This window comes from Pleurodeles waltl, chromosome 1_2, assembly GCF_031143425.1.
Source record: "Pleurodeles waltl isolate 20211129_DDA chromosome 1_2, aPleWal1.hap1.20221129, whole genome shotgun sequence".
Classification (NCBI taxonomy): Eukaryota; Metazoa; Chordata; class Amphibia; order Caudata; family Salamandridae; genus Pleurodeles; species Pleurodeles waltl.
The window spans coordinates 1227118380-1227141184 of record NC_090437.1 but is presented as its reverse complement, the minus strand read 5'-3'; the positions used below and the strand labels follow the sequence as shown (position 1 = coordinate 1227141184).

Genomic DNA, 22805 nt, shown 5'->3' with positions numbered 1-22805 from the left:
TTGATAAGAAGATGTATGAATGCTACAGCATTGGTTACGTCGTAGCCTGCAGATCTGTGAATACCTCGTTCAAATTGCGGCTCCCCCATTTGACCAAATAGTGTGATAAATGGCAAATAACTATATTCCATGACCTGTTTTCTTACATGATTAAACGGTAAGCGTTCCTCTAAAGAAGCTATAACCAGATTGGGACTCTGCCTCAGACACGAAGAGGCATATAAAAAGTAGTCATGTTGTTGGATGCTTGAGGATACTTCCCTTGGGCCTACTCCCGGTGAAGGCCGGTACGTCTTAATACTTGCAGGCTATAAACCTGCCACTCTGTTCATTTACAATCAAAGGGTGCTTTGATTAAAAACAGCATACCCAATTTGCCAAGGCAGTGCTTCAAAAGGCCCCCTCTTTCACCAAAATGTTCGTTTTTTGTATTAAGTAATAAAGACAAACATAACCCTTGGGGCTCCTAAAGAGTTACCTTGCATCATTTTAAACTCCACAGCACACTATGTGGATATTATGAATTACGCACCATTCCAGAAAACTGTCCAAGCTGTCCAACCTTCCTTGGAATTTCCTCTTTGTAATTATGTTTAATGTGTTAATAAAGTTCGCTTTGAACTGCACCATAGCAAATGGTCTCCCAGGACCCAGAGAAGGGCCCAGTATGCTCGCCATATGTGAAGTTTAAGGGAGCCTTCCAGTTAGGCTGACTGTAGAACGTCCCATCCAAACGAACCGTGTCCTCCTCCCCAGGTTAGAATTCTAAGTGGTTCAAGGCCAGGCAGGAATGCGAAGCTGAAATCACATGTTTAACAATTTATGTCACTGGAGGAAAGGACGGGCGGCTGGGGGAGTGGAGAGTGGCTGGCCACGTTAATCTAAAAGACAACTGCAACAGCCGCACATGGACTGCCCATTGGTCAGGAAAATGCCTGATTCCATTGCCAGAGAAAAGTGCACCACCGTGCAAAATGGGTGAGAAATCACAAAAACATAAGCACTGTCTCTTCTACTCAGTTTTTCTTAAGGTGCTGTAATTCTGGTATTACTCGTTGCAGCACAAGCCAGAGAACAGCCTTCGCTCTCAGATAGGCCCTGACGATGTAAGCCAAGAAGAGATACGACACAGGCCAGTGTAAGGGTTCTAGAAAACTGCTTTTAATGCTGAAAAAAATAAAGATAAATGTGGTCAGTATGAAACAATCACTTACCACTTTTAATAATGCAGGATAAGGATGAGTCCGCTGTGTACATTGCCACAGTATCATTGAGTGTGGTATAGAACGAGGCCCAAACAATGCTTGCTTACTTAGTCCTAGCCACTTCGGTAGTGTTTTGCCATAATTGTATTTTTTTGTTTTACAGGGGGCATAGTAAGCACTAACACAATTGCCAGCTACATAGCGAAGCTATTTGAACTGCCGATCTTTTGAGTGTCAGATTTTAGTAGCATTATATTTTCATTTGATCCAAAATGCTGTTGAAAAGGTCGGTCGTCTGCTCTTAACAGAACGTCAGGAGGCTCTGTTTGAGCCTGAGCAAACAGGGAACGCTGTTCCAGAGGATGAAACCTTCTGTATAAAGGGAAGCACTGGCAGCTTCAAACAGCAGCTTGCTAGGCACAGTGCTTGACTGGTATATTTCTTTGGTCAGTCATTGTTGCCAGGCTGTCTGTACTCAGCGGTGTTGGCAGAATATTGTAGGGAAGAAAAAATATGGATGGGCCCGTTTAAGATTGTTGATGGTGCTGGCTGTAATTTTGTGTAGATTGACTGTAAGGCTCAGGGCGGTCCAGTACAGTGGGTAGTAAGGGAGAGAACCTTACCTCACCACATCGATATAGTTGAACAGGAAATTCTGATTTTGACACTTTACACTTTACTTTCTTTGTAGCCATGTTTCAGTTTGTGTCAATGCATTTTGTTTTTGTTCTATTTCGATATATCTTTTCAATGGATACGCAGGCTAAATACAGTATTACACCGGGCCAAGCAGAAAATGGAACAACCTTGCTCCTAGGGCTAATGGCCTTCTGTTGTATTGGTAAGGATCGTGTAAAAAAAACCCTCATATTATGTTTTAAGAGCTTTCCTAAATAAACGTGATGAATATGTCAGAAAACAACCCCATCTACTCGATGAACACATACTCACACAATGTGGTCATTTCTTCATTCTGGCATAGCCATGGAACAGCTGATCCTAGACTTCACATAAGCACATCTCATATGGAAAATTGGAGCTGGCCGTGATTTATTCTTTTGACTAGTTTCTGTTTCTTTCTTCCATCACTATTGGCTATATACTTACCTACTCACTCTTTTATATGATTACATTATCTGTAATACAATATCACACAAGCCATTTATTCTGTTGTTAACTCCTACAATTAACTCGAGAAATCATGAAAGTGAGTTCAAACTCTACATCGCCCGACGATATTACAATTTATTCTGACTTGGCATTCTTCTGGGTTTCTGTTTTGTATTTTTCAAATATAGTAACCCCTTGAAATGAAGAAAAAAATAATCCTATGTTGATACTTCTAGTTAGGCAATATTTGATTCAGATGACGGGAAAAGCAAGTGATGTGCTTGTGGGTCTTGGATTGTTCGAGTTCTTTGGTTGCATATGTTGGGGATTTGCAGCTAAATTATTTATGAGGAAAATGCAAAGGCCGAACAATGCACACTGCCACTTAATCGCTGTTCCACCGGTTCTGTTTCATTAAAGATGCTGTAGAAAAGTAAAATGCGCAGAAGCAGTCTACTAAAATGCCTTTATGGAAATTGTTTGAGTTCTGTTGCTTCTCTGCTGCTGCTTGAGCAGAACAGCCTAAAGCTCTGACGCGACATATGTAGGCTTTTGGGGCCAAGTGGCGCCGCTTGCTAGACTTCATGGTGGTGGACAGGAGTGGGGCACAAGTTGGACGTGTCCCAGCTGCTGCAGCAGACAGGTGGGACATGCTTCCCTTCATGCAGCATGGCGATGTTGAGATTCCTGTTGCTCATGTTCTCAGACCAGCCCAATAAATGACCACATTTGTCCGGGTACAATGGATTGACACTGCATGAAGCAGAGGGCAGATACAGTTAAGCACTTAACTGTTGAAGTTAACTTCCGAACACATGTGCCAGGGGATACATAAAGACATAAATACAGCAGAGGATTTTGCTCTCCCGCCGCGATAACACTTCAGGATGCAAATAGGATACATGCTTTAATGTTTATGTAGTTTGACGCAGCATAATATTCTGAGGCAAATTTTCACGGGCCCATAGTTTAAAATCATTCTGTCTGATTTCTGCCTGTGAATGAGTGGGATTTCTGTTCTAGTGAAACATTTGTTTTTACAACTGGGAGCCACAAGCAACCACATTAGAATAAAAAAACAGAAATGCCCTTTTAGTGCTTGAGATAAGGACTACCTCCTAAGCCATCAGAATGTGGTATATAATACATTTCCCGGCCGTGATGTAGCACAGATGCCATGCGACTTAGGAAAATATGCCCCCTTGGTTGCTTTTTTTGCCCCGGAGCCACTACGGTGCTGCATCACCGAAAACTACTCCCCCTTTTCCCTGCAGCACTTGGGTTTCAAGGGTTCTACCTCTTCTCCATTAAAAAAAAAAAAGGCCCCGTTATATGTCCCAAATGGCCTAATTGACTGTTCAGTGTTAACTGTACTGGGAGATCTAACCCAACGGGAATGATGGAGCATGCTGTGGCTTCTCCCCCATTCAGGTGTTTGTCAGTCCTGTTTCATGGGTTGTTTGCTACCCCCTTTTCCTCGGTGTGGCCCTCTGGAACACTCAGCATTTTGCCGGAGCGCCTCTGCATTTCCTATTATTCATCTACGGTCTCTTCCGCTATCCATTGGGATTTCAACGGGCAGAATGTACGAGTATGTGAAGAGATAAAAGATGCAAACATTTATAAAGGTGCTGCAGTAGCAGACACATGGCACTAACTGGTTGTATTTTTAGAGCTGTTATGTGGCCCTTAGGCGAGGGTCACTGGGCTAGTAAAGTTTCAGGGATGTAAACCATCTGGCACAAGCATGTTTACAATGTTTATTCTGTGCTGTCTCGTAATAGATTGCCCTTACTTCATTTCCCTTCTGGAAGACACTGAGTGATGCTCCCAAATAAAGACTTATTTTTTTTATTTCTTTACAAAGCGTGCTAACAAAGTCCTGCGTCTCACTCTCCAAGCTGGTCACAATGGGCTTGCAGTCACTACCCTCAACATTTTCCAGTCGACAGAATGCCCCGTTTATCTGCACATCCTAAACTCTGGCATTTCCGTAGAGTAATACACAACAAAACACATGCCTTTGCTATTCAGTATCATGCAAAGAAAGAGATTCCCTATTGACTCTTAAGTCTGTGCTGGCAGGAGAGCATAATGCTCGCTGACGGCATCACCTTGCCACCACAAGTTCTTAGGAAAGATTAGAAGGATATGCTTTTTTGTTATAAAATGGCAGGTTGTTGGTACTGCTTATCCTTCTAAGGTAGTGCTTGTGTATGGACAGTCTAACATTTTTAAAAGAAATATCTGTTTGCTTGGAGGATTTTATTTTGTTTGGAGTTGCACTTTAAAACAGGTATATAGATTGCAGAAACGGAAAACTAGTAGCATGTGATGCACCAAAGGTGCCACATTGTGCCACATCGTTTATTTAGGCATGTTGGCTTATGGCAGATGGAGGGCTCATTGAAGAATCGAAGATGTAGCAAGTAAAGAAATTACCTCGATTTGGATGGTTTGATTTTTTTGGTGCAGTGCAGCTTTATAAGTTTGAAGATTATTTGGTTTTGCCCTTGATTGACTTTTGCTCCCCAGTATGGTCTTTGTGCCATCACGGATCTGGCTACATTCTTTTTCCTTGTATTGCAAAGTAGCAAACTACAGCGCGCAGGTGCAGAGGGACATGAGAAATTGGTAAGAAGATGCAAATCTTTTCTTAAATCTTGCCACCCAAATACTTAAGAGCAAAATCTAAATTTAGCAAATTATCTAAGATCTGATTGATGAGACCATTGCCAGAAGAAAAGTCACCCTGGTTGACTGGCTAGTAACCTCCAAATGAGAGAGTGCTGCTTCCAGTAAGTGTCCGCTCTGTTTTCAAGAGCTGCGGGTTCTAACACCTCTGCACCTTGCCCATCTCCAGCCATGCACTCTGTTTTTTTGTTTGCATGTGACCAGGTCTCTTTGGAACGTTTCTGATGGGATGGCTTGCTGGAATTGTTTGCCTCTGTGGTTCAGATAAAGGCATGCTGCGTTTTGCTTTCTTGAGGCATGCATGTTCTTTACGTTGCTGAAGCAATGAAACGTGGTTGAAATGGCGAAGACCCACACAAATATACTGTTTATAACTTCATGAACCCTAAACAGATTTTTTTGCTTTGCCTAATGTGTATGTAAAACCTTGAGTGCTGATAGAGGTACATGATAACAGTACCATACCACACATATCAGTCAGTTCAGATTCAGTTGTAGAAGTTGTTTTCATTAAGTTGACGATCGTTCTCACATCATGGGTTATTGGATAGTAGATTAGTCCTTTGTACACTTCAGAAAGCGTTGCATCATGTTGACTGCCTGTAGACAGCCAATCCGTGTTTGGTCAGGGAAAGTGACTTTTTCAAGGCTACGGAACCAGGTCATATGGTCAAGACGAGCAATTAGGAGATGATCCTTCACTAGTGTGGTTCAGAGATTTCATATTTCTACTGTACTATTACGAGTTAAAGTACTTTCTATGAAATGCTTAGAGCAAATGTTGAAAAAGTGAACTCATTCAGGTCTGTGTGTATTGCAAGTGATCACAATCAATGTAAACTGAGGTCACTGTGTTTCGGAGGTGGGCACAAAAATGTCTACACTAGTTATGATGAAAGATTTGGCTGGTAGCCATCAATAGAACAATTCAAATAAACCGTAAGGATCTGCAATCTCGTGAGTAGTGGACTGATGGCCTCCACATAAGTTAGATAAGTAAGCCCTGATAAGCTAGGACCTGCAAACAGGTAAGTTAAATATCAAAATAAGGTTTGGATAAGTTTAGCCATTAAACATGAGATCTCCTTGATAAAGGGATAAGAAGTTACCATAAGATACAAACTAACTAATCATAGGTCTTCCTGTTTTCATACATTTCCACTACCTTGCTCGACCTAAATGCACCATGAATTATTGCTGTTTTGCCAATCCGATTGCCTGAATCGCTAGACCCCGGAGCCATTCAGGGAATACTTTTGCCTGGACCATTTGCGATCTGCGTGGAGTGTGGGAGGAATTCTGCCCGATGGACCTACGAACTAGACGTTTCACCCATTCATACTGTGAATCTAAAGAAAGAGATTCTGAAATGCAATACGTTTGTCTTAATAAAAATAGCCATTCATAACAGTCTTGAAGGCGGTTTGGTTCTTGTGTTTTTTATCCATGTTGGTATTAATGTGCTGAATCTTTGACATTAGGGCGCAGGGGTTCAGACTGAAATGTAGATTTTTAAAATAAAGCCTCTAAACACAGAAGGGTGCCTATGCATTCATGACCTCTCAACTTTTCAAAAATATTCTCAAATTGTACTTATTGCTTTTCTGCACATTTAGGCTAAAATCCTGTAAAAAGAGCACATCAAAGAACATAGTAGTGGATGCTAATAGAATGCCTGATTTTGGGAGGATGGGTGCTGAGTGAAATATGACAAGACTGGTACATCAAATATGAAACATTCAAGTGCAGTGATTGTTCATGATTTCTAAGTGTTATACAGAAATGTACGCTATTGTTGTGTCATAATGTTTACAGTAAAGAAGTAAATTGTACTAGTAATGTTTAAAAATAAAAAGCAAAGCAATTTTTTAATCTGCTTCTTTTCAGGGCCACCACAAATTGCAGACAAAGTGATCCACCGTCAATCAGTTAGACTAGGAAGAACTATTAAGCTTCTGTGCCCTGTCATTGGGGACCCTCCTCCTCTTACTATGTGGATGAAAGGTGGGCGAAACATCCACAGTGGCTGGACCAGGTTCCGCGTCCTCCAGCAGGGTCTGAAGATTAAGGAAGTAGAGAGTGAAGACGCCGGCACCTACATCTGTAAAGCCACCAATGGCTTTGGGAGTGTCAACGTGAATTACACCTTAATCGTTATTGGTGAGTTAAATGCAATTCTGCTTCACATGACCCAAGCAAAAACAAATGCATGTCGCTTTTCGTTGTAAAGAGATGGTGAAGTACACAGCATTGACCATCATTATCATCCGTACTCCGCTGGAGTATTTGGTGATATATCATCAACATTTATTAAACTATTGCATGGTTTGTTACATTTCTGTACCAAACAATTGTTACTGATTTCTCCATAATCGGCATAATTCACAAATGGTTGGCTGTTAATAACAAAGTACCTCTTCACCACCTAATTGACGTCCTTTGCTCCTTCAGGTATCGATTCTCCTGCATAAAGTTTCATGCAAATAGTTCCTTTGCTGATTCAGCATATCTCCAAAAATAGCTGTCAAACCCCCTGCCCCCACCGTTGCTGCAATTCAGTGATAATTGCTGCCAAGCAAGTTTAAACTCTTTTTCAGCACATTTTAAAACCCGTCCGGTCACCAATAAAAGGATAACCTTGTATTTGTTTATTTGGGTATTTATTTATATTTCCAAAGCATATGGCACTTAAACTTGAAATTAAAATACACGTGTCTCAAACCCACTTGCAGCGTAAATAACCATACTTCGAGTTTTTTTCTCCTAGAAAGCATGTACTCCTTAAATACACGAAGATCAAATAGCAGGGATTTCCAAAGGATAGCTCCTTGACAAGCAAAGGCAGTATCCCTGTCGTTCCCTTTCATCCTTAGACCAAGAAATAACAGATGAGCTGTTGTTTTAAAGATTTGTTAAACAGATACAGTTCTTAAAAATAACATGTTTATGAACTGGCGACATGTAGAGTTTCTTCCAGTGTTCGAAAATAGAAGTGGTCTTAGGCAATTAAATCAAGAGGCAGTCGGTTGCATTTTGAACCAGTCACAAAGACCTAAGTACAAGACTTTGGCATGGTCCAAAAGAGTGCCACATCTATTGCAGAATATTAAAATGTGAACTCACCAGAAGAAAAGTAAGACTCGTTTACAGAACTTTGAGTTGGTAAAAGCATGACAACTATACCTTATAGTTCTGAATTTTAAAGGATAAATTATCACAAAAGCAGACCTTACAACTTTTAATTCGTCTGTTTAGCATTGGATAATGTCCTAATACTTATGGCTACCACAATGGATACCAGCTAGGAGGGCCACTAAGCACCAACACTTCTGTTTCTTTTCAGAATTTATTTTAGGTAGTTGTGTCCTCCAAACTTGCACAGCCATTATGCCACTGTGAAAATTCCTGCTGGGTGTATCAGGATTAATAGGTAACCTCAAGATCAGCTGGGTTTCATATGCATAACACATGCAAGTCATATTGAAAGATAGGACATGTCTGTCAGAGGAGCCACATAACGATTGATCAGGGTGGGATTTAGAACACATCCCTGGAACATATCACGTGTGTAGTAGAAGAGCTATTAGGAGCCATAGTGGCCATGTAGTCACAGTTCACTAAGAAAGTGGAGATCCAGACCAGTGTCCTTAGTTACCCACACAGCCTTTCTAGCAGAGCCATGTGGAACAAAGTATTCAAGGCAGCAGATACACTCAGAAGAATCAAGGCAGCAGTGCCACCTTGACCGAGAATCAAACAAAGCTCACCATGAACTGCTGTGAGTACAATTCAATTCCATGATTGGGTCAAGAAATGGCCTGAACGGAATCTAAGGATATAGGTCATTATCTAAGATAAGTGAGATAAGTTGGAAATTCTCTTCTCATTCCACTGCCTTGGCATTGAAAGGCAGCAGTGACATAGGTCACTGATTACTTAGAGTAGATGTGTCTAAAGATGGATTTCAATAGAGAGATGACAGTGGCTCTTTTCAATTCCCGGGGACTGATGCTGTCTTAAAAAGATACCTAGGGGCCATGGCGGTAGACGCTTACTTGTAATAAGACATAGCTTCTTTGGAGACTCAAATGAAAATGTATTTATTGACACAACAGTGTGCTCAAGTGTCAAAGGAAATAATTTCACAAAAGAATTCTCAGGGGCTGTTGGGGGAGGGGTTAAAGCTAATTGCACGGCTAAAACTGGCCAGTATAATATTTTGCTATTCCTTTTAGTACATCCCGCCAGAATATGAACTGCTCTGTATTTTGCAGTTTAATTTGTCCATGTTTAAAACATTTATGTTTAAAACAAAACTGTTTTATGTAGGAGAAAATGAACTGAGAAATTCTTGACTCACCAACCATAATTCTATACAGCGAATGTAGTTAGTTTACATTAATAAACGATTCAAACTCCAAACACATGATTAGTGGTATCACCAGAACGTCTGTAAGGCATTGTCTTATAATTCACTGTAACCAGTCACTTTTATGTTATTTGTACTTATATCAATAATTATGACTATACTCCATAATTAAGGGAGGACTCCTAAAACCAGATTTCAGTGACCATCATAATTCGTTTTTCAGCAGTTGCTTCTAGGGGATAGGCCTGGTTCTGCATGATCACTTTCAAAGTAACAACAGCAGACACCTAAGACCAGTAGGGTCAAGTGCGGTATCTACAGCTTCTGCTGTGTGTGATGCCAGATGTTTCTTATTGGATTACTTACTTATGGTGGCGATCACCTTCTTCTCATCGTTAATTATGTTAACAGGTTATATATTTTTGATCTCCTCAAACATTTGCTTTGCAATTGCTAAGCCACCTAGTCATAGTTGGGGTGTAGAATTGGTGCCAGTTTCTGGCAGCCCCCTTCCTGGTAAATCTAGAACGTAAATGGAAATCCTGACATCAGCAAGTCGTGGATCAAGATTCCATTACCTTCAGACTTACAGATTTAAACTCCTGTGATATAGCCTTGGTTTTGTTACTGTCAGTTCTATATGTTGGCATTTTTAAAGGTGCTGAATACGAGGTCTAGGGCCATTCATCATATCCAAGAGTACCATAAAAGAACCACAAGAGAAGTGAGACATCTTTATTACTATTACAATTAAGAGTGTTAACAAATTTGCAGCCACACACTGAGAAACGTATCTCATTCTTCAACTGGTAATTTTGACAAAGAGATCACAACTAGTAGCCTGTTGAGCAGACTCCAGCACTTTACAGAACAGATTAGCACAGATTCCTTCCATTGGCTCCACGTTAGGATAAAGATGATGACGGTGTTGAAGTGGCACCGTGCCCACACAGTGAATTATTGGCAAAGTTCCCCTTAAACCTGATCTTATGACCATCAAACAAGTGCTACATCTCTTTGCAGCCCTGTTTCACTACTTGGCAGCTGGCTTGCATTTATCTACTGAAGCGTATAGATAAGTTTAGTTTCCAAATCTTGAATATAAAATAAAAACAGCACAAATATTACAATTCGCTAGTTATCTGCTTTGATGTAGATGCTATTAGAAATGTAACTTTGTAAACAGCTTGTTTCCTTATATTCCCAATGTATTCACATTTTGGCTCACTGTGTTTGTTGATTGGCTTGAATGTTTGCACATGTCCTACATCTCGCAGCTTGGTACGTTCAACCTCTGTGCCTTAGCAGAATGCTTTGCAGTGTGGCCCCTATTCCTCCTTGGCCATGTGTTGCCTTCCTAGAGCTGGTCATCTCATGCACAGAGGGAAAGAAATGTGTTTACTGTCACATGTTGGCAATGCCCTGAAACCACTTAAAATGTAAGTTACATATCTGAATTCTTTTTAAGCATTTACTGATTAGCAGTTAAGCACCAAATTAAATGGCAAGGTCACCACATTCATTTCTTGTGAGTTGTTTCAGAGCCTCCTTATATACATCACATTACCAGCTGCATCCTTTCTTGGTTCATGATGATCTATTTTATGCGAAATGAAGGTATGAGTTCGATATACTTCAGGTGTTTTAAGTGTGTGACAGCTTGCTGCAATTTCTATGTTATTGTTTAGTTACACTACTTGTATATCTTGCCATGAACACCAAAAAAATGTAGTTATTGAATTCCAGGTGACAATTTGTCCAATAAATATTGGCGCGCTCTGAATATAAGGGAATGGACGTTTTACATAACATAAAAGTCATTGCATTTTCTTGTGATGAAATATGCCAGCCCTCCTCCTGGGTGTGTTGTGACTGGGAAAAAAATATTTTCACTAACATGATGATGGCTGAACACACCATACAGCAGGCCATGCCTCAGTGTCAGCTGAGCTGTATGGTGTTGAACTCATGTGCCACCAAACTGCAAATGTTCAGCTTTGGCAGCGGGTCTCCTCACATTGCACCCTCGTTTGCCGGCATCCCATCCTCATCGCTACGTTGAAGTAACGACACAGATGCATGCCATAAGATAATGGTGAGTAATGGATCAGTCTCAAAATACAAGGGAAATAAAATATATGCAGAGATGTTGAGCCATGCCCCAAGCCCTCTTAAGTCCAACCGCCATGCCTTTGTTTCTCAGCATTTTTTTCCACCTGGATGATAGAAACAGTGATGTGTTCGAGCAGTGTTATGGTAAGATAATTAGAACCACATGTGCGGGAAAGGAACGGTGTCCAGTGACACAGGTGGGGGGACCGGACCAAGAACTATCCCGAACAACCGAATTATTCATCCAGGCTTCCAGTCTTTCCTCCTCTCCCCTGCAAGGTTGGACCTTCTTTACCCCCCTCTCCACCCACTCCAGGAGACAAAAACAAGCTGGCAACTTTCCTCGTTAGAGAATATAACAATTCTCAGGCCGTATTTATTACAACTTCATAAAAACGACATTAAAGAACATAATAACATTTTTACAGTATTCTTGCATCCTTATTTACAATATGTATCTCAAATTATTTATGGGGCAACTAATACATGGTTTCTCCTAACAACAGTTCTTTACGGAGTCATGGTTGACCACCCCCCAGGGACCTGTGGCATCAACTATTGACTGTGGGCCGGGTTCCCCCTCAAAACAATTTACACTTTACAAGGCGAAACTCACCTGCCCCCTAAAGATAGAGGGGGCGTGGGCCAGCATGAGAATTGGCCCCCAAAATAAAACCATGCCAAGGACAACCCTAATAAGGGATCCCCCTGTGCACCCAATGGGGGATGGTCCTGGGCAATGAGGCCATACCTTGGTCCTTTGGCGCCGTCTCCATCGCCCTCATTCCCAAGGCCATGTAATGGGGTACAGTGGGAGGCTATGGACATTCGTGTTAGCGGGCGTCCCGAGCCTTTCTCTGCACCCCACAGCACCCCGAGCCCTGGTTTGAGGTAAAAGGCTTCTGATTCCATCCTGAATTCACCTGCACTTCTATTCTTGATGCCAAGGTTGTCCAGCCTGCTTTGTGCCCAAACATGACTCCTTCCCTCCAAGAACGCTCCCCGAGCAGGGCTATCTATAGGGGATGGGTGGATGGGCAAAAATGAATAATTCTCCAGAGGGCAGGGCCCAGGATGCAGGCGCGCTGGCGGTTGTCAGGGGCAGCCAGGCAAAAAAATCAGGTGAAGTTGTATGGGACTTGGAGTCCCATTTTAAACCTGCCTGGCTGCCCTGCCTCAGGCGCCCCCAACAAGTGCCCGCCAGCCAATGGGCTTGTTTGAATTGCAGCGCCCACCATTGTGCCACTGCCTGGATCCAGTCACATCTGGCCCTCACCTCTCACGGGGGTCCTCTACGCGTTGGCGAGCTCCCGGTCCAGGAAGTCGTGAACACCAATGCTAACCTGTCTCTGCCGTGACCAAGCACATTTAAATATTGATGTGTCGAATGTCTGCTCTGCCTATGTATCTACCTTTACAAAGAACTTGGTACATTAATGTTGTGTCACGGAATGTTGTGCTGTTTTTATGCTATCAAGAATGTTCGAAACAAGGGTGACTTATTGTAGTTACAGAAATCCCGCAACCAGGATAATGGTTTTCAGTTGCAGACAATGAAGATCTGGCAATTGTGATGGCAAGGAAACAGTGTTTATGTGCGCTGGGAAGGTTGTGTGACTCTGCTCCCAGGTGCTAAACTTTCTACAAAGGCATGTTCGTAAAAGAATTGCCATGGCCATTTTAGTGCTTGGAAGAATAGTGAAAGCCCAGCTTCCTGGTACTGAGCGAGGTTTTCAGTTGGCCCTCATGAGAGCGTCTGATGTGTCTGGCAGATGCTGCGACTTTCTTCTTTGAAAATCTGCGCCATGAGGAGGATCTTTTGTTTACTTGAAATAATGCTGCAGTGTTGTAAAACCAACAGCTTGTCAGCCCGCAGGATAAATGCTAAAGTGATGGCGCGCGGATTTGTTTATGCTGCGGAGAGCGCAAACACCATTACTCACTGCGACCTTATGAACTGGAGGCTTTATGTAATTCTCCTCCAGGAGTCTAACAGACTAAATTCATCCCAGCAAGCCTGCCTGTGTGCAGTTTCTCCCAGAGGGCATTACTGTGGAAATAGCACGTTACAGTAGGAACGAAATCGGGCAGACTAATGAGCAGACTATACTGCAAAAGGAAAGGTACTGTCGAGAAAACACTGGCGGCAATCTTGGTTGTTGTGTTTAAAGATGTAGAACGAATGGAAGTGCTGGGCTGGGGTCGATGGCTTTTATACTTTGTCCCAGGCATAAAATCCTTTCTGACGTCAATATTTAGGCTAAAATCCTGACCGAATATAAACGGTCAATGTCCTTATCTGGGTAAAATGAGTCGGGCAAAAAGGAGCCTTTATGACTTCATGTAACCAGAACTCTGTTTCTAGTTAAACAAACTAATGGGATCCGAAAGTTTTAGTTTCCTTCTATTGGACCCTTATATTGAGGTAACTGAACACAAAAGTTTGGAAGAGTGTAGTTTAAGACCAGAAACATGGTTTTACTGGTGGCGTAGTTAGTCCAATTCAGAATTGCTCTTAAAGGACACCTGCCATGTGGCGTACTTACCATCTCCTTCCAAAAGTCCTGGAAAACCTGGCTTTCCTCTGAAGTGGCTTACATTTCTTTCGGAGTTAGTTGCTTTCCATCCCCTTTGTGCCACTAAACTAGTTTCAGTATAGAAGGGATAGGAAAGTTTTTTTTTTTTTTTTTTTTAATGTCTTCTGTTATCAGGGTCACCTAAATTGTTTGAATTTTCAATTTTTCCCTATGGATGCCTTTAAACTGCTGGACTCAAAAATGTAGATGAAGTCAGGTGTTTGAGAGGCTGATCCCATTGAGGTCAGTGAGAAATTAACACTTTTTGGAGGGTTTGAGAAGTGAATGACTCGCCTAAAGTCTATGGAGACATTAGTTTGTCTGATTGCTGAATAGAAATAAAAAGTGGGTGATACCTGCCAAATGCTAGAGAGTTAACAGGTATGCTTTTGTAAAAGCTGCCTTTGTGTTATCTTTCAGTAACTACAGGTCAGCATGTCACAAGGTGGAACACGAAGTTCTACTTTGGGACAACTGTATTTATGGCACCCTGTGACTTTGAGGCACGGCTGCATCTTGCTGAGTAATTAATTACTCTGGCTGTGGATATTTTGAAATACCAGTGACTGGGCTCTAAAAATGTGTTCATCTTCTATTCAGTTCGTTTTACATTTAGTAAATAGGATTTGCTTACATGTTGAAATAGCTTGAGAATCGTTACAATGGGCATGGTTTAGAATTAGATAGTACCAGGTGTTTGAGTTTTTCATGCAGTACTGGTTTCTTAAGAGCATGTATTGGGGCTGCTAGGTTATCAGGCCACCATGTTGGTCAATATTAGTTGTTGATATTGTGTTGAAAAAGAGAGCTTTCAAAATGCTATGTGATCCAGAGAGAAATTACACAGCATCACTATTTGTTGGCCATGCTCATCACAAGTTTTAATTTTGAAGGCAGCTAGCTTTACCATGTGTGAAAGGCAAATGAGGATAGACTCAGTGTTGCCATAACGTGAAACTGGAAGCAGAAGTTATATAGGAGGTATTTAAGGGCACCACATATTGTCAGACAATAGCCATATTATTTGGCTCAATGGAGTTGTCTTCCAGATTCAGTTATGTGGGTTGTAGAGGGTTAAAGAGGAAATCAGACTCCCACATTCTTCTTCTGAATCCCCCAGGTTCTCCCCCACAACCGCCATCCTGGTAACACCATACCCAATTGACTTGGTGGCATTTCCCTCATTGTGAATAGTGATTGAAAAAGGGACAGAGCCAATGCATTGTTTTTCGGTCTACACTGTCTTCTGTATAAAGTGAATTGTCAGTGAATTTTTACAATTGCATCAACATACCAGATAGATCCTCGTATTGGTTGTGTCCGGCTTAGATTCTTATTGTTCCATGTATGCAGGCCTGCTTAATAAACCCCACAGAGTACTTTCATGCTGCATGGCTCATATTTACCCAAAGTTACTTTACTTCTATTACTCCTGCACTGAAGAACTGCCATTGACTGCCAATCAAAGATCACAATGGTATACTCAATTACTAGTACAGTCCGGCTGCCTGGATGCACCCTACATTACCTCTCAAACGTTTTCCAGCCTTCCAAACTGATCCGGAGCTGAAGATCAGCTTCATTTAGCCTCCTGTTCACATGCACAATCAATGGAAAGTGCTTTGGCATAAGATCTCTGCATGACCAATGCATAGTTTGTTCGGAGTTTCGTCTGCAAGATAGGAATGCTGGAAGAAGACTTGTTGAGGTTTCGCTGGGGTTGAAGACTTCTACGCAGCCATAAGTTTAGCTGAGGCCTCAACCCCACACAAAGTGGATCTAGGACATCTTTAACTAGCCAGACATCTAAGACGTACCACCTGACAGCCTTTTATAGCCCCATCAAAGAACAGGTGGAAGGAGTTTTCCTTCTCGCACCTCTCCAACTCCACTAATCTCATACTTAGAGAATGTCTTGACAATTCCTCAGCCACTCCTTTGATCAACTAAACAGACCAAGACTGGACTAGTCCCAAAAACATTAACTGTCCATCTTTTCTCATTTTGATCTCACAAAAAAACTTAAGGCTGCTGAAAAGCTACATTCAGGGCTTTACCAAATCTATAAATACGAAATGAAAAAGAATAGTAAGTAGCCAGTCAAACCACATCTTATGATTTTTCTGTTTAGTATAGAACAGAACGAATGGGTAGAAATGGAGTGGCATAATGTGTAACCCATGCTCCCACCACTGTGGCTCGTCCTTAGCAAGCTGTGCCTAACATTCTCTGCACTCCAATTGAAGCATTATATGGTAGAAGTAGGAAACGTATCACAAAGAGTTTGCAAGATAACCAAACACTGTGGCAATATGTGTGTGCACGTTAGAGCTAATTTTCAAAATACTTAATAAGACTACTACTATTACTAATAATAATAATAACTGAGATGGGGAGAGAGCAGAATAAGCAGATTATCTACTAAAACTAATATACTTATGTATTTACCAAGAGGAAATAGTAATGGGCTCTGTGGTTTACCACAACATTTGGGACTTGGGTAGCGGAGCTGAAAACTGCACAGGAAGAAAAAACATCTTTCGTCTGTATTAGCATTCCTGGGTTTAAATGAAATATGTATTTATCCCAGTGAAGTATCCTGTAACTGCCAGATGCTCCCGCATGGTGCATTAATGATAGTAGTGCCAGAAATCTGCAAGCCGTTATAAGGGTTTGCACTCCCTAATCATTAACTACACACATTTGTACCTTGCTTTCTTCAGTCTGAAGTTGGAAAGGAAGCTGGGCTGACGAGTGGAAAAGGGTATGAATGGCTTGTGGTTTGCTGGCCCGGGCTAGCCCACTTTCCCCCCTCTTTTTGTTTGTGGCTGGCTACGGCCGTGTTGGTCCTCTTGCCACTTCCAGTGAAAGCAGAGTTTCAACAGTAGGGACCAGAGGTAGTGGGACTACAAAGAAAAACATGAAGATGCAAATTCATTTTTTTGTGGATGCTTCATATTAATTTTATAGACAAAACAAACCAGTGTACTTTGTTAAAAATCATAGGCTGCTAGTTACTGAGCCGGTAAAATGCTTTGTAAATAAGCTTCCTATAAATCCACAGCTCTTATATTGTGTGTTGTTTCTTTAGTAGTAGTGAGAATAAAGAGGCAAGCTTCCCTTCCCTGCACTAGAGCTCGAGCCTCTGTAGCTTTCCCGAGCATGTCCCGATCTGCAGAGCAGCCACACGAGGCACTCGCACACATTCTGTAAACGCTGTTCAAGGGACCCAGGTTGTGGTGTGCTTGGATAATCAGTTCACCATATCAGTCCTGCCAGGCCATCGCCCGATGTCTTCACTTCTGTTTTTTTTATCTTTAGGCATTGAATGATTTCTACACCTGATCAATAGCCTGGATCCTGGAGTTTTGGGAAGAGGACATTCTTAAGGTTTTTCTGAAGAAGGGAAGAGAGGAAGGCGGGTTTTCATCTGTGATCAGAGTTTATTTCTGATACTGGGGACTTGATCTAAAAGTGTCTTCAGCCCTCCAATGAGGCAGGCAGCTTAATGTTACAGTTCAGTGTGATCAGATGTTATTCAAGGACAGCAAAGTGTACTGCATGTGTGTAGTCCACCAGACAGGTGGTTAGTGTTCCCCACTTCAGCAGCATGCAGTTCCTAAATAGGGACAAGGCATGTTTGCTCTATTTGGTAGTATGCCCTTAGAAGCTGTACGTAAAACCCTTTCAATACCAGGGTCCACACATGATAACTGACTGTTAGGTCATAGGTTCACTTCAGTCTGTCTTCGCATATTCCGATCTCGAATGGCGGTGCATGGAGAGGAATCAATGGGAAAATAAAAGATGTTTTGAGAGGGACTGAGTTCCCTTATCATGGTGATCTTTAAACAGCAGAAACCTATTGCCTATGACTGGCTCTTATTGGTTCACGTCCCAATAGTTAATTATAGATGGCAATCTAAGAGTATTAAATTATTTTTTTCTTTGTATTTTGTAGTAGGTTGTAAACTGGAACTCATGCCTTTAGTACTGTACTATAGGGCCACGGCAAGTAATCGGGCAAGTATTGATAGAGTAATACTTCAACTGCTCTCCCGAATTTAAAATAACTTAATATTTCTCTATTGCTTCTGGTGTTGAGTTCTAGGGCACTTCTGCCTGTGCCAAAAATGTTCTTCAACTGATGGGTCCTCTTGGTTAATGAATGGAAATCAAGATTGCCTCGGAGGAACTAAAGCTGTGAGTTGGTGTATGGCATGTGGCCTTTAAAGCAAGGGATAATGGACATCTTCTGTACACAGACTTGTGTACAAGGCGTAGGGAGTCGGGTTTGATTTTCTTAGAGCGGGGCTAGCATCTTGTTTAGTAATAGTTCCTATTCATCCGGTGTATGCTGAATGACCTACTCATTCCACTGGTGTAGAAAGCACAGATCTGCTGATCCCTCATGCCGCCATGTAATTCCCCTGAGATATATTGACAGAATAATGTCCCATAGCCACAGTCGCAGGCAGTTGTGTCTGTGGAGCTGGTGGCTTTTCATTTGGCGCTAAGAAAGTGTAAAGATCATAATTTGTTCGTCCTCTAGCTGCTAGCGGAGTTTTCATTTAATGGGGCTATATGCCGCTTGTCAGGTTTTCATTTATACAACTAGTGAATGTTACCAAATGCTTCTTATTGCTAATTGTATTTATTACAACACAGGATCTGAAATCCATACTTCTGAGGCTCTCGGATGAAAGACCCTGGGGTTTGTGCTTGCTAATCACATGGAACTATAGAAATGTAAAACTCATGCTCTGGTCTGCAGAAGCTTTAGATAGGTAAATTAAGTGAAAATTTAGGAGAAACATTTTTGTGGGGGATTTGTAAAATGGGATGTGGCTGAATAAAATGTCATGATGATACAACACAAATCCACATTATTATGCTTTGGTCGGAGTCCATTTCACTCTGACTGCTCTTATTGGCAATTCCAGTTGGCCGATGGCAGATAGTATTCCTGGATCTATTGTGGACATATGAGTTTTAGAATATGTGCCCTCCAGAGATGTATTGCTCGTTTAGAGACAATGCCAACTCAAACCAGTAGATTCCCGTAACCAAATGGGAAATGCAGGTAGAATCAACTGCACCTGTTGACACAGCATTTTAGTATGTTAACAGTCACCTTGCTTCCAAGTGTATCCAGTGGAAGGCATTTGTAAATACTGGATTCCTGACCAGTAACATTCACCAGCTTAGACGTTTGCAAGGCGGCAACTTGATTCTCAAAGTTGGTAGGTAACCTTCAAACCATTCACTGAAAGTTCTGGATTCCTCTGGTTCCATTTTCTTATTAGACATGCCTGTGTGGAGCAGAATAACTGAATGAAAAAATGTGTGGAAAAGGGTCATTTGGATTCTATAGCACAGTACTTCACAATAGTGACGTGAAGGTACTTGACCAGTTGTCAGCAATGAGGCCTTTGAGGAGTGACTGTTTCTCTGTGCTCAGAGAGCACCTTCCAGAATGCCGGTGTTGAATGTGAGCAAGACATGTGCCTTCCCTCTGCTGGTAGTGTGGAAGCTAGCAGTAGTCATGGACTTGTCCTCCAGGGACAAGTGTTGGGTAATCCAGTTTGTACCAAGGTTATACTTGTCATACCATGGAGTCCCTCTTCCGTATTCTGGGGTGAACACGTGGGTAAATGATGTTTAGACAATCACAGGTGACTTTAATGAATCATTGCTGCCATCTGAACAGTGGGCTGCCAACTTCTTGTGGGGGAGAGTGGTCTGGCCCACACTATGTTCTAGAAATACTCCCCCCATAAAGTTCAGAATGGTAAACAGGCCAGACTCCTGCTTAATGCTTAGACCTGAGTATCTCAGGACAGGAGCATAGGAATGTGACAGTGAGTGACTAATGATAAGATGTTTACTTGGGTGTTTTTGCACTCCTGCTAGAAACCGCTGCTTACGTTCACCTTTGTCTCTAACAAACGTTCTCTGGAAAATTCCTTAGGAAAGGGGCAATGTTGGAGCACTGGGTTTGTGGCTCCTGGTACTGGAGCCCTCTCTCTTCACCATGGAGTGATAAACCAGCTTTATGTCCTGAATTACGATGCCCATGTTCTTTCATTTACAAGCCTTTTGTTACTTTTTGGTAGTTTTAATTTGATTGCTGAGTGCAGTGCAGTGCGTTTATTATTCCATCATATGCTACGAACACAAAGGCCCCCTGTTTCTTACGGAGTTCTGGTGCCCGCCTGTGTGAGAAGCTGTAACATGGAAGCTGTGTTAAAAAGGTGCCAACACCTGTTTCCAATTTAAAGGAAATGGACCGATTTTTTTCCACGAATGCAAGCATAAAATTCGTACATATATGTATATATAATTTTGTCCGCATGCTCAGTCTTGCTTTAGGCATCTGCAATATGTAGTTACTGCCATTAAAAATTGTCGGCATGCAGAACATTTGGAGGCATTTAGCCCAGAATGCCCTGCAGATGCTTAGCCTACTGTGTGCCTTGCTACATACAACCTTGCTAATAATTGCATCCGTATTTTCCATTGTGCGAGGAAGTTCAGTGTAATGTCAGTCGTGGCCTATTAAGGCTTTACACTTGACCAGCCCTTGACAGCCCTTTATCAACCAAGCAGACTATAGAAGGTGCAGTCTAGGAGTACTACGTTAGAGCGTAATCTCTGCGACGTGTTCTTGAAAGTCTTTTCAGTATTTGCACCTTTTTACCAACATAAAGGGTGGACGTTTCTTCTCATTTGTTGCTGCAGTCTCTCGTTTATTATTTGTCAGTTCTTAGATATAATGTTGACCTAGCACCAAAGAACGGTGTAATCATTTACATCAAATATTTCTATTGTAGCAGGAAAGTGAGGCACTTAATTTAGAAAAGTATGATGTTTCTGGGACTGTGAGATGACGTTATAAAAATCAGGATGAAGGGGTAGAGCTTATAGTTGGCACAGTGTCAGAGGGCACACTACACTGTTTGCATTTACATGACTCATTTACAGTGAGGCTGCAGGAGATGTGGTCATTTGCCCAGAATCAACTGATTAATTAGTGAAGTGCAAGAACTAGACAATAAGGTCAGCAACTTGTCCAGTAGATCACAGCTCATTCATTGCTCTACCATTTAAGTTCTTCCACCTGTCTAATCTAGACCGGATGTCTACTGGTTCTTCCCTCTTATCTGATGCCATTAGATTTTGGTAGCAACTGAACAAAGGTTCTTGGATCTGTTCTCTGAGCTTAGCTAAGAGATGTCCACACATGCACTATCAGTGCATAAAGAGCTAATAAAAAATTAAATAAGGTTTAAACATGGGTAGCTGCACAGATCCACTGTGGCTTGAGTATATTTTGTGAATGCAGCTACAGGGAGTGCAGAATTATTAGGCAAGTTGTATTTTTGAGGATTAATTTTATTATTGAACAACAACCATGTTCTCAATGAACCCAAAAAACTCATTAATATCAAAGCTGAATATTTTTGGAAGTAGTTTTTAGTTTGTTTTTAGTTTTAGCTATGTTAGGGGGATATCTGTGTGTGCAGGTGACTATTACTGTGCATAATTATTAGGCAACTTAACAAAAAACAAATATATACCCATTTCAATTATTTATTATTACCAGTGAAACCAATATAACATCTCAACATTCACAAATATACATGTCTGACATTCAAAAACAAAACAAAAACAAATCAGTGACCAATATAGCCACCTTTCTTTGCAAGGACACTCAAAAGCCTGCCATCCATGGATTCTGTCAGTGTTTTGATCTGTTCACCATCAACATTGCGTGCAGCAGCAACCACAGCCTCCCAGACACTGTTCAGAGAGGTATACTGTTTTCCCTCCTTGTAAATCTCACATTTGATGATGGACCAAAGGTTCTCAATGGGGTTCAGATCAGGTGAACAAGGAGGCCATGTCATTAGATTTCCTTCTTTTATACCCTTTCTTGCCAGCCACGCTGTGGAGTACTTGGACGCGTGTGATGGAGCATTGTCCTGCATGAAAATCATGTTTTTCTTGAAGGATGCAGACTTTTTCCTGTACCACTGCTTGAAGAAGGTGTCTACCAGGAACTGGCAGTAGGACTGGGAGTTGAGCTTGACTCCATCCTCAACCCGAAAAGGCCCCACAAGCTCATCTTTGATGATACCAGCCCAAACCAGTACTCCACCTCCACCTTGCTGGCGTCTGAGTCGGACTGGAGCTCTCTGCCCTTTACCAATCCAGCCACGGGCCCATCCATCTGGCCCATCAAGACTCACTCTCATTTCATCAGTCCATAAAACCTTAGAAAATCAGTCTTGAGATATTTCTTGGCCCAGTCTTGACGTTTCAGCTTGTGTGTCTTGTTCAGTGGTGGTCGTCTTTCAGCCTTTCTTACCTTGGCCATGTCTCTGAGTATTGCACACCTTGTGCTTTTGGGCACTCCAGTGATGTTGCAGCTCTGAAATATGGCCAAACTGGTGGCAAGTGGCATCGTGGCAGCTGCACGCTTGACTTTTCTCAGTTCATGAGCAGTTATTTTGCGCCTTGGTTTTTCCACACGCTTCTTGCGACCCTGTTGACTATTTTGAATGAAACGCTTGATTGTTCGATGATCACGCTTCAGAAGCTTTGCAATTTTAAGAGTGCTGCATCCCTCTGCAAGATATCTCACTATTTTTGACTTTTCTGAGCCTGTCAAGTCCTTCTTTTGACCCATTTTGCCAAAGGAAAGGAAGTTGCCTAATAATTATGCACACCTGATAT

The 22805-nt window shown here is 41.8% G+C and overlaps 1 protein-coding gene across 1 annotated transcript in view; it reads left to right on the top strand.

Moving 5' to 3' along the window:
- The window catches only part of FGFRL1 (fibroblast growth factor receptor like 1), a 271998-nt gene that overhangs the window by 131266 nt on the left and 117927 nt on the right, over positions 1-22805 (top strand). Inside the window, exon 3 of the mRNA XM_069204210.1 lies at positions 6897-7169. Within this exon, the coding sequence (XP_069060311.1) occupies positions 6897-7169 (273 nt within the window). The remainder of the gene's footprint in view (positions 1-6896; positions 7170-22805) is intronic.